At 43.7% G+C, this 17190-nt stretch overlaps 1 protein-coding gene across 1 annotated transcript in view; it reads left to right on the forward strand.

The window, feature by feature from the left end:
* Positions 1–17190, forward strand: part of LOC126475356 (proton channel OtopLc) — a 763792-nt gene that overhangs the window by 352527 nt on the left and 394075 nt on the right. Inside the window, exon 2 of the mRNA XM_050103169.1 lies at positions 6440–6616. Coding sequence (XP_049959126.1) covers positions 6452–6616 — 165 coding nt within the window. The 5' untranslated portion in view covers positions 6440–6451. The remainder of the gene's footprint in view (positions 1–6439; positions 6617–17190) is intronic.

Genomic DNA, 17190 nt, shown 5'->3' on the forward strand with positions numbered 1-17190 from the left:
CTTTTGGCATTGAACCTCCGGACCGCCACCAGAGGAGAGCCGTAGCTGGCGCGTCGCCAGACGCAACAGGCACCGCACAGGGAGACGCCTGCCAGCCCGCGCGCTGTGGGCATTCCCTTGCCCTTGCCCCCTGCCCTTGCCCTTGCCGTGGACCAGGGCCCTTTAATCAGGGCCGCCGCCGACTGCCCCTCGTTACGCCCCCAGGCGGGGGCGGCAGGTCGGCCGGCCGCGCCGCCTCCACCTCAGGTGGCAGGGTGTGTTTGTACCGAGGCGGTCGGCGCACTGCACCCCGGTGCAGGCGCATCAAATCCCCGTCCCGCCTTCCACACTGAGGTGTTCAGTTGTCGCATTAACGGGGGACGTTGATGAAATTGACCAAAAATGTCAATTTTCGATTTACTTTTTATTTGTTAGTACAACTCATGGACAGTAAGTGCGTGAAAACTAATTAAAAGTGTGACGCGGCCTCCCTGCCACGCCCACCTTTTGAAGCAGCACTTCAATACCAGCTCAGTGAACAACGATTCTGTGTATTACTTTCAACCAAACGTGTGCGGGATGCATCTAAAAAATTGTTCCAATGTATGTGGAAACTTATGGGACTTAAATGCTAAGGTCATCAGTCCCTAAGCTTACACACTACTTAACCTAAATTATCCTAAGGACAAGTACAAACACACACACACCCATGCCCGAGGGAAGATTCGAACCTCCCCCGGGACCAGCAGCACAGTCCATGACAGCAGCGCCTAAGACCGCTCGGCTAATCCCGCGCGGCCGGGATGCATCTAGAAGGCCGTGAAACATACTCTTCGGTTTTATAGATCATCTTTGGCTGATCCTACACTTCTCAAAAAGTGTGTTCATGACAAAACTCAAAACCCAAATGAGTCTCTAAATTCACTCATACGGAAACGATGCTCTAAAAACACATTTGCATCTGCTGCAGTTGTCAGAATTGCAACTTATGATGCAGTTACTGTATTTAATGATGGGAACTTCGGGAGGATGAAGGTATTAGAAAGAATGGGCTGCAAGATAGGAAATTTTACTCAAGACATCCTGAGAAAAATAGATTTACAGCGCGTCTCTGCAGCTGAAAAGTCAGTTGAAGACCTGGTAAAGGAAAGAAGACAAAAAAGAAACCAGAAGAGAAGCCTTGATGGGAAAGACGTCCCAGAGTACAAATGTGGTGCCTTCTGAAGAAGTGACATAAGGAAAAAAGTTAGGTTGAACTTTCAAATGTTCAAATGTGTTTGAAATCTTACGGGACTTAACTGCTAAGGTCATCAGTCCCTAAGCTTGCACAGTACTTCACCTAAACTATCCTATGGACAAACACGCACACCCATGCCCGAGGGAGGACTCGAACCTCCGCCGGGACCAGCCGGCTACTTTGAACTTTAAATTGCGTTTCCTGAAAAGCTTGTTTTTCAAAGTTGATGTACCTTTTCCTCAGATTCTATGCATGCTAGAATTATGAAATTTTGTACACATATTTCTGTAAACCTAATAAACGTTGTCTCAAGAGCAAATTGTGAAGTTCTGATTGCAAGCTGAGATATGGGGCAAAGTGCTTGGAATTTTCCATAAATTTAAAGTTGTACTTGTGGAATTGTAATTTAAAAATTATGAAAGTTCTCCTATTTGACCTATTCCAAAAACCTCATGAGAGAAGATTACAACATATAAAGAGACGAAAGAGAGAATTTTTTGTAGAGATCTCTTGAATACTTTGTGAGAAAAAGCAACATACATTATTTTTTTGAAAATAAAACTTCAAATTTCGTTCCAAAAAAGTTGAATATATATAATCATCGGATTTTATATGTAAATGTGTTACTTTCACGTAAAGCGTGGTACAGAATTTCATTGCCATATCTACAAAACTGTGGATTTGGTCCATTTCTGAAATAGTGTGTGTTTCTATCAACGTCCCCCCTTAAATGCCTAAACACAAATGCCGGATTGATTACTTCGGAAAGGACACGGAAGGTGTACTTCCCCGTCCTTCCCTCTATCCGGGGTCGTTGTCCTTCTCTAATGACCTTGTCGACAGGACAGACTTGACCTTGCTTACTATGTGTCTCATGCCCAACGATCTGCTTCGATTTGCGACGGCCACGGTGCAATGAAGGTGGAGAACTAGGCGTCGCAGACCTACGTTATCTAAGCAAAAGTTCGTCCGCAGCTCGTGGTCGTGCGGTAGCGTTCTCGCTTCCCGCGCCCGGGTTCCCGGGTTCGATTCCCGGCGGGGTCAGGGATTTTGTCTGCCTCGTGATGACTGGGTGTTGTGTGATGTCCTTAGGTTAGTTAGGTTTAAGTAGTTCTAAGTTCTAGGGGACTGATGACCATAGATGGTAAGTCCCATAGTGCTCAGAGCCATTTGAACCATTCTAATCAAAAGTTCCCAGGCAGCCCTATGTAATGCGGAATTTACCGCTAGATGTCGGGAGAGACGGACCCGCCAGTGTAAAAGGAGGCCTGCAGTACTCTGTTGTCAGTATAGAAGCAGTAATGGCAGAATGGGTCACATACAAGAGCTTACGTTAGTGGCTTTGAACGTAAACTTGCCATTGGATGTCATCAGGTACATTTCAAGCCTTCTAAAGCTGCCGAGGTCGACTACTGCTGATGTGAGCTGGATACAGAAAAACTTCAAGTAGGGGGGCCGCTAAAGATATGTTGAGCTACCTACACTTTTACCATAATAAAAATACTCATGTCACATGCAAAGATGAAGAAAGTTTAAATAAAACTGATTATACACATATACAAGACACTCCCATCTTATATTGAAACTTCTTTCTTATATGTTCAGTTAAATTGAAATAACTGGGAAGATGAAACTTCTTAATTTAATTCTGAAACTGCTGAGTGAAACTGAATGCAAGTGAACCTCCTCAACCGATGAATGCTTACTCAATGTTCAAAACTGCTGAGAGAAATTCAACGTACTATCACTTTCCTATATTTTTATCATTTCAACACAAACCTACAGAATTTCCCCTGACAAATGCAGCTCAAACTTATTCTATTCATTTATGACGCATAGTATACAACCATACACAGTCTGACTGCTCAAATAAGTAACACAAAAGAGTGGCCCTGAACTGGAAAAAAACCTAACAATAACCCATACATTTCATAAGTCACTTGCCTCATGGAAAATCTTCATTACACGAACTACAGCGATGCAGCAAGCACCAATACAGCCAGATAAATAAAAGATTCTAACTACTGTAGGGTCTAACCACTAATAGGCATTTTGTTGCAGAGCAAATAATGTACACTACTGGCCATTAAAATTGCTACACCACGAAGATGACGCGCTACAGACGCGAAATTTAACCGACAGGAAGAAGGTGCTGTGATATGCAAATGATCAGCTTTTCAGAACATTCACACAAGGGTGGCGCCGGTGGCAACACCTACAACGTGCTGACATGAGGAAAGTTTCCAACCGATTTCTCATACACAAACAGCAGTTGACCGGCGTTGCCTGGTGAAACGTTGTTGTGATGCCTCGTGTAAGGAAAAGAAATGCGTACCGTCACGTTTCCGACTTTGATAAAGGTCGGATTGTAGCCTATCGCGATTGCGGTTTATCGTATAGCGACATTGCTGCTCACGTTGGTCGAGATCCTATGACTGTTAGCAGAATATGGAATCGGTGGGTTCAGCAGGGTAATACGGAACGCCGTGCTGGATCCCAACGGCCTCGTGTCACTAGCAGTCGCGATGACAGGCATCTTATCCGCATGGCTGTAACAGATCGTGCAGCCACGTCTCGATCCCCGAGTCAACAGATGGGGACGTTTGCAAGACAACAACCATCTGAACGAACAGTTACACGTTTGCAGCAGCATGGACTATCAGCTCGGAGACCGTGGCTGCGGTTACCCTTGACGCTGCATCACAGACAGGAGCGCCTGCGATGGTGTACTCGACGACGAACCTGGGTACACTAATGGCAAAACGTCATTTTTTTCGGATGAATCCAGGTTCTGTTCACAGCATCATGATGGCGAAATCAGCGGAGGAAGCAGTCGTGCGTTTCCAAAGTGTTACCAGCCGACCGGCTAGCATAATGACTGTGCGTAGAGAATTAAAAACAGTGGGGTACAGTGGTTGAGCGACTCCGCACTGGCCACACATTTTTTTAGTCAGTACTAAGTGGCAGTTGAGATGGTGTTAAGAGAGACGCCACAGGACAATGGATGACTGTAAACAAGTGATTTTGAGTGATGAATCACGCCATACCACGTGGCAATCTGATGAAAGACTTATTGACCCTTATTGCGCTTGAGGAAACGCTGTATGCCGAAGGATATGAACACAGTTTACAGCATTGTTTTGTGCGTACCGTACGAACAGTTCGAAGATGATGATTGCCTGTATCATCATGACAGTGCACCCTGTCGTAAAACAGCATCCGTAAGGCAGTGGTTTGTCGAAAGTAACATTCCTGAAATGGACAACCCAGAGTGGCGACGTGCACCAAGTGGAACACCTCTGAGATGAATTAGAACGTCCACTTCAGACACCAGCGTACAGCATCACTACCTTCTCTGCTTTCGGGTCTTGAGGAAAAATGGGCTGCCATTCCACCAGAGACATTCACAAACCCCATTGAAAGTGTCACCATCAGAGTTCAAGCCGTGATAAAGGCGAAGGGTACCAAGCGAGGTGGCGCAGTGGTTAGACACTGGACTCTCATTCGGGAGGACGACGGTTCAATCCCGCGTCCGGCCATCCTGATTTAGGTTTTCCGTGATTTCCCTAAATGGCTCCAGGCAAATGCTGGGATGGTTCCTTTCAAAGGGCACGGCCGACTTCCTTCCCTAATCCGATGAGACCGATGACCTCGCTGTCTGGGCTCCTTCCCCAACACAACCAACCAACCAAAGGCGAAGGGTAGATACATCCCAGAAAATGGTTCAAATGGTTCTGAGCACTATGGGACTTAACATCTGTGGTCATCAGTCCCCTAGATTTTAGAACTACTTAAACCTAACGAACCTAAGGACATCACACACATCCATGCCCGAGGCAGGATTCGAACCTGCGACCGTAGCGGTCACGCGATTCCGGACTGAAGCGTCTAGAACCGCACGGCCACACCCGCCGGCGGATACATCCCATATTAATGTTGACTGAGAGGTGTCCGGGTACTGTTTATCAGGTAGTGAATTTCTCAGCTTCAGGTCACATAAATAATGTCATCGGCGGCTCCGACTGCTTAGTAAGGTGTCAAGACAAGAAAAAGGAACCTAGTTTGATTTGCAATTTAGTTTCCTAGTATTTTACTAACTTGTATACGCAACTGCACGTACTGGTATACGCAACTGCACGTACTTCAATACGTCACGCAGTAACTCGTCAACTGCGCCCACCCAGAGAGTCGCTCACGGTGTAGACATATTATCTACACTCTGACAGTTGAAACTGAAGGATACAGATAACTACGTAACATTACAAAACTGGCAACTTTTACATTGCAAGTACAAGATTAAAAATATTCACAAAATAAAATTGATTGTGAAATAAAGCATTCTCAAAGTGGAAAAATGTACAAAAAATTAAGTAATTAGATAAGCTAAATGTACACTAGAAGCACGATAGATGACGCCCGCTCGTAGTTGCGATCCTCGAGTAGCAGGAGGTCCATTGTTTAAGAACTACATGTCTCACTGATAAACGTATAGCCTCTCGTAGATCACATAGAGTATTGTCTACGAACACAGAAATCGTCTGTTGATTCTATGCAGAAGAATAGGTGAGAGCCTGAGAAACAGTCCTTAACAATGCAGGTCCAATTAATAATAGAAAATCTTTGTTGGAGACACTTCAACTTAAAAGTGAGGATTCACGTCAGCCCTTTTGCGAAAATTCTTAAAACACTGAAACAAGTATTAGAAAAATTTCTAACATGGACATGACACATTACATTACAAGGTCATTTTCATAGGACCACAGCTTGTGAATGGGGAGGGGCAATCATGTTAGCCTCGCGGTGAACAACGAAATAATTTTGACATTTCGTGAAAATGACTCTGGGTGCATTTGCACTGGTCAGAATCTACTAAATATTCTGGTTTTTGTGGAACTGATTCTAAACTGACCTCTCTGTATGGGGAGCATGTTAGTTCGCTTTGTGAAGATGTTTTCTCTAGAGGCTAGGTGTGGGTGGGGGGGGGGGGGGGAGGGGGGAAAGTGGCTTCCCCTGGCCCTGGCGACCATTGTACAGTAACCAAACACCGTAAACTAAGCTGAACTCAGTTCACATTGGGCTTTTTTGGATTTTTTTCTGGATGCTAGTGTTTGAGCCTAGCATTCCCGAGCGGGCACACATGTTTCTAATGGCGTGCAGTTGAAAATCAAAAGCGTGTTGCGTTGCTTGGTGCGCCTGACAGGGTCGCCACTTGTCGTGTTCCAGACGGCGGCCGGCATGCAGCGCTGCCCGTACCTGCACGAGATGAAGGAGCGGCTGCTGTCGCAGAGCTCGAACCCCGACCAGACGTCGCTGCCAGACTCCGGCGCCGCCATGGATACGCGTGCCGCCTCTGACGTTCTCGAGGTGCGCCAGGATCCAGTCGTCGGCACCGTCGTCAAGGTGAGCGTCAGGCACTCCTTCCTTTTGATTTGCCACAAGTTTCATTGCTGTCTTTAACCCTTTACGTGGTACATATGGAAAGAAGTGGAAGTTTTTTTGTCATAAAATAACAAAAACAAAGTTTTCCCAATTTTATTTTTTCGCAAAAAGATCGACCACAATTTATTTCAGTTAACGTACTTTGTTTGAAAGTTCTGTGGTTCGTTTCTCGAGCACAATATTTCGACACGGGGAGATTTTTTTTTACTGGCCAAAATTTATAATAACAGCATGCCCATTTTTGAAAATTATTTACGTAATCAACCATGGTGATACTAGGAAATGTTAACGGTCTTTTTACTGTGAAACGGAACAAATCATTGTTTGCACAGTGCTGCACTGCATTGAAGTGAGCTCCTTTCGCGTGTTGGTCTGGTACTGTACACTTAAGGACATGGTACCTGGATAAGTTGAAAGAACAACAGATTGTTCAGAGTTTCAGAAGGAGTACTAGGCAACTATTGTCTGAAACGGGGAAGAGAACAATAGGAGACGAATTGGTAGCCTTTAAGAGCTGGAATATTGAGGGCAACAGAGGAACAACTAAGCAGAGTGTAGAGGTTCAGTAGCAATCCTTGGATAACACATGAGATGCTGAATTTAACTGACGAAAGGAGAAAATATAGAAATACAGCAAGTGAAGCAGGCAAAAAGTACTACAGACGTCCCAGAAAGCAGACTAACAAGTGCCAAAGCACGAATTGCTAGAGGAGAAATGCATGTATATAGAAGTAAACATGACAAAGGAAAAGATGGACTTTATGTGCTCTCTGCTTCAGCCATCGTCACTTATTCTGTTGCTCAAATAGCGGAACTCATTTACTACTTTTAGTGTTTGATCTCCTAATCCTATTCCTTCATAATCGCCTGACTTAATTCGATTACACTCAATTACCTTTGAATCACTTTTATTTGTGGTCATCTTAGAACCTTATTTCAAGACACTATCCACTTCTTTCATCTGCTCTTCCAATTCCTTTGCTGTCACTGACTGAATTACAGTGTCATCGACAAAGCTCAGTGCTTTTATTTCTTTTCCCTCAATTTTAATTATCTTCCAAATTTGTTCTGGTGTGCTTGCTTGCTTGCTCAATGTACAGGTTGAATAATGTACTCTGTCCCTTCTCAACTACGGTTTCCCTTTCATGTCCTTCAAGTCTTGTAACAACCGGTCTAGTTTCTGCACACGTTGTTTTAGCTTTCCACTCCATGTATTTTAACCGTGCCATCTTCAGAATTTCTAAAAGTGTGTTCCAGTCAAGATGACAGATGATATTAAACTCATAACTTTGAGTTGAGGAACTAATGGTCAGAAAAGGATATTTAACCTTTTATCAATACACACAATAAAAAACAGAATTCTAGGAACAACAGAATTCCGGGATCAAAATCATTTGGCAACGAAGCTTGCACAGTGTAAGCTTCTAGTTAATCGTTCAAGGCCAAGTCTGTTGGTATTACTGGTTAAGTTTCTCCCAATTAATGATCTCAGTTTTTACTGCGCAAAACATTCTTTGTTGAGAGATGTACCCAGCTATTTGTGGCTTTAACGTCCCAGTTCATCATAAGTTTCTATTCATGTCGATAAATTTCTTCCAATTAAACTGGCGTTTTTAACCCCTTCAGCAAAACCCAACCTCTTTCCTATTTCTATTGCGTGGACACCTATGTGTCATCATTCAGAGGGGCTCGTTTTATATCTGTAAAACATTGTACTAAACTTTTGGATGGCTTCGTATGTTAGGCGTAATAGTATAACATATGAATTTTTATTCTGTTCTGCAGCTGAAAATGCATTAATTTTAAAGATGGCGCTGCACAGGTTGATTCTCTTTCATGCATTTAATGACAGGGTAGCTTGTCAGACTGTCACCCGTAAAGTAATACGTAAAATATAATTCATTATTCCGAGTTGTTGTTCTTGTACACTTCTCCTAAGAACAGTGTCAGTGGATGTTTTGTAATTACGTTTTCTGTCGCATTGTAAATCCCTAGTACGTTTTCTTGGTAGGTTGTAATTAAATATACAGTTTTTCATACGTTTTTCACTTAACTGGCACCTGGTGCAGAAAGTTTCCATACGCAAAAACCAGATTTATGGATAACTTATTTCGACACACTCATCGAGAGATTGTTATTGTCGCTGTTAGCTGTTCACTTGTTCATCGTTTTCTTTTTATCCATTGTGATGTCAATGTGGAATGTCTGTTGTGTATGAGCTAACCATTCCCCTAGTGATATGAAACATGAAAATATAATGGCCACGGAAAAGTTTTTAATACTATCTGACTCGAATGAACACCTCTAAAGAAGTCACACAATACACACTTTCATGTAAATGAGTGCAACGTAAGGTATAAGAGTCTGTGTATCTCAAAATAACACACAGTTATTTACTTCGCGTTAGTAACAAAATGGCTCTGAGCACTATGGGACTTAACTGCTGTGGTCATCAGTCCCCTAGAACTTAGAACTACTTCAACCTAACTAACCTAAGGACATCACACACATCCATGCCCGAAGCAGGATTCGAACCTGCCACCGTAGCGGTCGCGCGGGTCCAGACTGTAGCGCTAGAACCGCTCGGCCACTCCAGCCGGCGTTAGTAACAAGTGGTAATAACGTATGGTAGCTACTCGCCTAAAGTGACCGGTTGCGCAGTGGGGCTGTTTTCCCCAAACATGTATTAATCAGTTCAGATTGAATGCAACTGTTAATCGTCTGAAGAGTCATTTAATAATGCTCTAATATCCTTCATATGTGGGCCGGCTGTGTGGCCATGCGGTTCTTGGCGCTTCAGTCCGGAACCGCGCAACCGCTACGGTCGCAGGTTCGAATCCTGCCTCGGGCATGGGTGTGTGTGATGTCCTTATGTTAGTTAGGTTTAAGTAGTTCTAAGCTCTAGGGGGACTGATGACCTCAGATGTTAAGTCCGGTAGTGCTCAGAGCGTTTCATATGTGGAATGGTAATAATTCAGTGACACACTTTTACAATACGCAACACGCCAGCAATCAGAAACACAAGAATATAAATAAATTTACCTTAATCAATTCCTGAAAATCAACCAGCAGGCAAAGAAATTGCATTTGATTCTATAGTCAGTCTCCAACCATGCCCCATGATCACCAACTTCGTCATCACAATGCTTTTCATCTCCGCAGTTATTGTGACAATTTACGACAAGATGGCGACGTTCTCCTTGATGAACTTTCAAACAAAGCATGAATATAGGGACAGGGTGCACTCAGCCCTTGTTAGGCAAACTGTGGAGCTACTAGATTGAGAAGTAGCGGCTCCGGTCTCGGAAACTGACATACGGCCGGGAGAGCTGTGTGCTGACCACATTCCCCTCCATATCCGCATCCAGTGACGCCTGAGGACTGAGGATGACACGGCGGCCAGTCAGTACCTTTGGGCCTTCATGGCGTCTTCGGGAGGAGTTTTTTTATGAATATAGGAAATGATTTATCCGGGAAATCACTACACAATGCGTGTTGTTAAAAAAATTATATCTCATAAACATTAACACAAATTACTATCCTGTGATGAAAATCGTATTCATATCGCTCATTACAAAATAAAGCTATCATTGGAGAAATAATCCAATACCACCCACGTATAACAAATTTGCAGTTCCTGTAAATTTAATATGGGAACATTGAAGATGTAATAGAATGAAATGAACCTGAAATGATGCGGTAACCAGTCCCCCAAGACATAAAATTCACAACCTCTTCAATCCTGCACCACTGTATGTAAATACGAGGAAATATTTCGGCGGGCGAGATGACACAAAGTAGGGACTGAAGGAACCTAAAACTGTAGAACAGATTTCGCCACAATGTATAATCTGGAATGATATTACCGATTATCTTGCATGCCGTACAGACTGTTCAAAACCCCTGGCTCTCCGATAAACAAACGTTATTTCTTGAAAACGACATGTTCCCTCAAACACAATTCGGAAACTGCTCGTCAGAGACAATGGTATCGTCAAGAATGGCCCACGGAAACGTGATAGGACTGCAGTTGTTCTCTATATACGTAAATGATTTGGTGGAACGGATGAACAGCAATCTGCTGCTGTTTGCTGATGATGCTGTGGTCTACATAATCATAACGACACATATTCCAATCTAACTCAGGAATGTACATGCATTAGGCAACGCAATGCGTGCACGTACCTGAGTTAGATTGGAATATGTGTCTTTATGATTACGTTCATTCACATGACTGCAGTACTTATAACGCACTGATTATAGCCACACTGTCAGTTAAAAATCTATATTTGCAATGCAACAGAAAAGGCACATGGCTGTACAACTGATGCTGACCTTACTTCTGTCTTGGACACTATATTCAGTTCTGTAAAAAAGTCATGCTAATAGCTGATGTAGCACACGAGAAGGAGTCAGTATATGGAGTAGAATACTCAAAGTTTGCATCAGTATGTTGTTGTTGTTGTTGTTGTTGTGGTCTTCAGTCCTGAGACTGGTTTGATGCAGCTCTCCATGCTACTCTATCCTGTGCAAGCTTCTTCATCTCCCAGTACCTACTGCAACCTACATCCTTCTCAATCTGCTTAGTGTATTCATCTCTTGGTCTCCCTCTACGACTTTTACCCCTCACGCTGCCCTCCAATACTAAATTTGTGATCCCTTGATGCCTCAAAACATGTCCTACCAACCGATCCCTTCTTCTGGTCAAGTTGTGCCACAAACTTCTCTTCTCCCCAATCCTATTCAATACCTCCTCATTAGTTACGTGATCTACCCACCTTATCTTCAGCATTCTTCTGTAGCACCACATTTCGAAAGCTTCTATTCTCTTCTTGTCCAAACTAGTTATCGTCCATGTTTCACTTCCATACATGGCTACACTCCATACAAATACTTTCAGAAATGACTTCCTGACACTTAAATCTATACTCGATGTTAACAAATTTCTCTTCTTCAGAAACGCTTTCCTTGCCATTGCCAGTCTACACTATATATCCTCTCTACTTCGACCATCATCAGTTATTTTGCTCCCCAAATAGCAAAACTCCTTTACTACTTTAAGTGTCTCATTTCCTAATCTAATCCCCTCAGCATCACCCGATTTAATTTGACTACATTCCATTATCCTCGTTTTGCTTTTGTTGGCGTTCATCTTATGTCCTCCTTTCAAGACACTGTCCATTCCGTTCAACTGCTCTTCCAAGTCCTTTGCTGTCTCTGACAGAATTACAATGTCATCGGCGAACCTCAAAGTTTTTACTTCTTCTCCATGAATTTTAATACCTACTCCGAATTTTTCTTTTGTTTCCTTTACTGCTTGCTCAATATACAGATTGAATAACCTCGGGGAGAGGCTACAACCCTGTCTCACTCCTTTCCCAACCACTGCTTCCCTTTCATGCCCCTCGACTCTTATAACTGCCATCTGGTTTCTGTACGAATTGTAAATAGCCTTTCGCTCCCTGTATTTTACCCCTGCCACCTTCAGAATTTGAAAGAGAGTATTCCAGTTAACATTGTCAAAAGCTTTCTCTAAGTCTACAAATGCTAGAAACGTAGGTTTGCCTTTTCTTAATCTTTCTTCTAAGATAAGTCGTAAGGTCAGTATTGCCTCACGTGTTCCAGTGTTTCTACGGAATCCAAACTGATCTTCCCCGAGGTCGGCTTCTACCAGTTTTTCCATTCGTCTGTAAAGAATTCGCGTTAGTATTTTGCACCTGTGACTTATTAAACTGATAGTTCGGTAATTTTGACATCTGTCAACACCTGCTTTCTTTGGGATTGGAATTATTATATTCTTCTTGAAGTCTGAGGGTATTTCACCTGTCTCATACATCTTGCTCACCAGATGGTAGAGTTTTGTCATGACTGGTTCTCCCAAGGCCATCAGTAGTTCTAATGGAATGTTGTCTACTCCCGGGGCCTTGTTTCGACTCAGGTGTTTCAGTGCTCTGTCAAACTCTTCACGCAGTATCTTATCTCCCAATTAGTCTTCATCTACATCCTCTTCCATTTCCATAATATTGTCCTCAAGTACATCGCCCTTGTATAAACCCTCTATATACTCCTTCCACCTTTCTGCCTTCCCTTCTTTGCTTAGAACTGGGTTGCCATCTGAGCTCCTGATATTCATACAAGATTTTGATATTCATACAAGACATCGAAATCAGTATGTACATCCAAAAATTTGAAGTGGAAGAACAATTAAGTATAGCTACTATTGCTCTTTGTATACTTGCTAATCTTGAAAACAAATCAATCTCCTGACATATTTTGCATAATTCCACTCAATAATGTCTTACGGAATCATTTTCTGTGGCAGCTCATCGCTAAGAAAGAAAGTATTGATGACACAAAAGCGAGCAGTAAGAATAACAAGTGGTGATCACCCACGGATATCGGGTAGGTACCTCTTACAAGGGTTAGGCATTTTAACTGTGCTGTCACAATAAGTACATTCGCTAAAGAACAGTGATGTCCATAGCTACAAAACTAAAAGGAAAAATGACATTTATTACTCATAATTAAGGCTGTCATTGTGTCGGAAAGGAGGCCAATATGCAGTAACAAAAGTCTTTGATCATTTGCCCACTAACATAAAATGTCTGACAGGTAGCAAAACGAGTTTTAAATACAACTTAAGATCATTTCTCCTGGACAACTCCTATTCCACTGATGAATTTTCACTTAAAAACTGATAACCAGTAAAATAATTGTCTTTAAGTGTTGTTGCATGAGTAGGACTAAAATAATGTGTTCATTAATGTTAACACTACTCATTCCACATCATTTCGATAAAAGAATCGTTCAAAAGATCCATGTAATACCTAACTAACTAACCTATCTGTTGCGAAACCTTTCTCCGTACATTCGTTCCGTGTTACGGGCAGTACATGATGCTGGTCCAGACATTCAAATCGTGTCTGGAAGCTACTGTAACGAGCGGTGCCCCATCTGCATCGAGGAAGATCGTGTGTTGGTCTTTCGAGGTAACGCAACTACAGCAGTAGCGTCAGGTACCTGTTCGTTACGAAGTGCAAGCAGCTCCCAAACTCGTTACTCACACGCTTTGCTCATTCAAGATACCATACCGCCCGAAATTTTCATTTCCGATCATTTATTCCTTTACCGGCTGAGAAGCTCGGCGTGGCGCGAGTTGTTTTTATTTATTTCAGTCTTCTGTTAATCCATCTCGTCCTCCCTCCTATCTCTGTTCATCTCCTCCGCCGGCCGCGGTGATCTCGCGGTTCTAGGCGCGCAGTCCGGAACCACGCGACTGCTACGGTCGCAGCTTCGAATCCTGCCTCGGGCATGGATGTGTGTGATGTCCTTAGGTTAGTTAGGTTTAAGTAGTTCTAAGTTCTAGGGGACTGATGACCATAGCTGTTAAGTCCCATAGTGCTCAGAGCCATTTGAACCATCTCCTCCCTCCCCCTCCCTCTATCCTCCTCCTCCTTCTTCTTCTCCTTCTTCTTCTTCTCCTTCTCCTCCTCCTCCTCCCCAATCCCCTCTCTCTTTATCCACCTCTCATCGCTCTCTATCCATCCCTCCTGCCCTTGCCCATTACCTCCACCAATCCCTCTCTCCGTCCATCTGCACCACCCCTTATCTTTATCCATATAATAAACTCCAAATCTGTCTCCATCTCCATTTCTCTCTCAATCTGCTCTTTTCCCCCCTCTGTCCGTCTCCTCCTCACCCCTATAATTCCATCACCAGGGCCAATCCGGGTTTCTCAGCTACTAATATATTTAGACTACATTATATTCCGACCAAGGCCACTGGCGAAATCCAGAATATACCAAAAAGGTTTCGAGTGGTCCACAATGCTCCAGAACATTCTGCAACAATCGAGTGTGTTTTGTAATGTCCCACAATGATCTGAGATGTCCCGGGATTTTCCCGAACCTTCTGGACTCTGCCAGAATATTCCCGTACATTCGAGTACATCCCGGATCATTGTGGAACATTCCGGAATGTTGTGGATTGCTCACGAATACTCTGGAATGTTCTAGAAATTTCCAGTGGGCGAAACTTCCCAGCCCTTACATCTTTAAAAGCACGCCCTTCAGGTAAAAACGTGAACCTTCATGGTTGGTGGATAGAGGGCTACCACACTATATAACTCCCTTGATCGCACCGGGACTCGTTTCTGAGTTTTAGCGGCACGCACATTGTACACTTCCTTTTAAAATATGTATTGATTTTAAAATACACTGCTGGCCACCGTAAATGCAACACCAAGAAAGACAAGAGGTAGCACAACAAAACTTATTTTGTAGATAACATGTTGACCAAGCATCAAATGATTACGTTTACAGACGTCTGTGACATGTGGTTCCTGCCAGAATCAGTAGCCAGAGTAGCCGCCATTGTTGGAGATCACCGCTGCCACACGTCTCGGCATTGGGTCAAAGAGACGTTGGATGTGTTCCTGGGGTACAGCAGCCCAAGCAGCTTCCACACGTTGCCAAAGATCATCTGGTGTGGCAGCTGGGGATGTAATCTGGGTCACTCGTTGAGCAACCACGGACCACATGTTTTCAATCGGCGAAAGATCCGGAGAGCGAGCCGGCCAGGGAAGCAATTCAATCTGGTTATTGACGAAGAACTTTTGGACAATGCGTGCCACGTGTGGTCGCGCATTATCCTGTTGAAATATGGCTGTGGCCGAGCCCTGAAGGTAAGGAAGGACAACTGGCCCCAGCACCTCGGATATGTAGCGCCGGCTATTTAAAGTACCGGCAATGCGTACTAGAGGCGTGCGAGAGTAATATCCAATACCGCCCCATACCATAATACCCGCTGCAAGACCAGTGTAGCGGTGCATAATGCAGCTGTCCAGCATCCTCTCTCCACGGTGTCTCCACACTCGAATCCGACCATCGTGGTGCTGCAGACAGAAGCGTGCCTCGTCAGTAAAGACAACGTCATTCCATTCTGCCGTCCACATCCGTCTGTCATCACACCATTGGCGACGGAGACGTCTGTGGTTCTGCGTCAATGGTAGACGAAGCAATGGACGTCTTGCGGACAGACCACTCTGCTGTAAACGGCGTCGAATGGTACGCGCAGACACTGGATGATGCGTTACAGACGCAATGTGCTGTGCTATGGTTCGGGATGTCACTGAGCGATCCGTCACTGCCATGCGCACAATTTGCCTATCAGCACGTGCAGTGGTGCACCGAGGTGAATGCGATCGACCACGTCGGTCCGTCGTACCATCCTGCATCCAACGGTCACATATCCGCATTACAGTTGTTTGGTTTCGTCCAACACGACTAGCGATTTCTCTGTATGATAATCCACAATCTCGGTAAGCCACTATCCTTCCTCTGTCGAACTCGGATACTTGATCAAAAGATGTTCGCTGTTGTCTACGAGACTTAACTGATCGTCTTGTGAAACAACCACAAGGTAAACACACGTGCCGAACGTACACTCGTCGAAATCGCCAAGCCTTAAATGGCGCTATGAGGTGGCGCCACAGGCGCGCGTGATGTGCGTCTGCGCTGAAATTCTAATCAGTTGCATATCTCATCGCTGCAAACCCATGGTGTAAATTTCACTTGATTCGGATGCTTCCTTCAGGGTGTTGCATTTACGGTGGCCAGCAGTGTACTATTAAGTCCCGTAGTGCTCAGAGCCATTTGAACCATTTTAAAATACTAACTTATGATCGTTGAATCATGTATAATTTTGAGCCTAAAATTTTGGGACACTCTGTGTACCGTGGCCAGGCCCTTCCTTAGGGTCCGAATCCTTTTCAGCCTGGTCCTAGTCGCCCGCAAGTACGCGTACACGGCTCGCTCCTATTGCACTGTTGGGTGAGCTGCTGCTTCGTATTATAGTCCAATTTCGACAGGATGATGAAGATTGGGAGAACGTGAAAAAGGTAAAATAGGAGGTGACAAAATGAAAGAACCAACAAAATTGGCATCTTTAAAGCTTGAATCCGCAATCAGCGGTTGAATGTTTGTTTGCGAGCTATTGGGAGCTGTATGGCGCTGTTGGTTGCCGCTTCCGCTGTGCAAAGCAGTGTGCCGTTCAGTTCTCCAGTACAAAACTCTCCCCGATGCGAAAATTCGAGAATGAACGTTAACTCCGGTCCTAACTCAAAATAACACTGGATTTCTGATTTACTTTCAGACATCATCTGTATATCGTACGTGAATTTCACAGTGTTTAAGTGTTGTTTGTTGAAAAATTTAGACTTTAAACTTGATACTTGCTAAAAGTTAAATATAGACAAGAGAGAAAGAAAAGGAAAATCGCTGTTTCCCGTATCAGCGAACGCAATGCAATAAAGAACCTTAGAAATGTCTCTTCCCGTGCAATGTATTTTGGTCATTAACAGAAAAATCAATATGAAATTGTTTCCATCCATTTAAACAAATTATCGTAAGTCCGGTCGTAATTAAAATTAAGAATGTATTTTTGATATGGTTATACATGTTATGCAGTTGTAATCCATGCGTGACTTAAGATATTACATGTTTTTCGTAGACGATATTCTTTTTAAAGCCGCGGAG

This window comes from Schistocerca serialis, chromosome 4, assembly GCF_023864345.2.
Source record: "Schistocerca serialis cubense isolate TAMUIC-IGC-003099 chromosome 4, iqSchSeri2.2, whole genome shotgun sequence".
NCBI lineage: Eukaryota > Metazoa > Arthropoda > Insecta > Orthoptera > Acrididae > Schistocerca > Schistocerca serialis.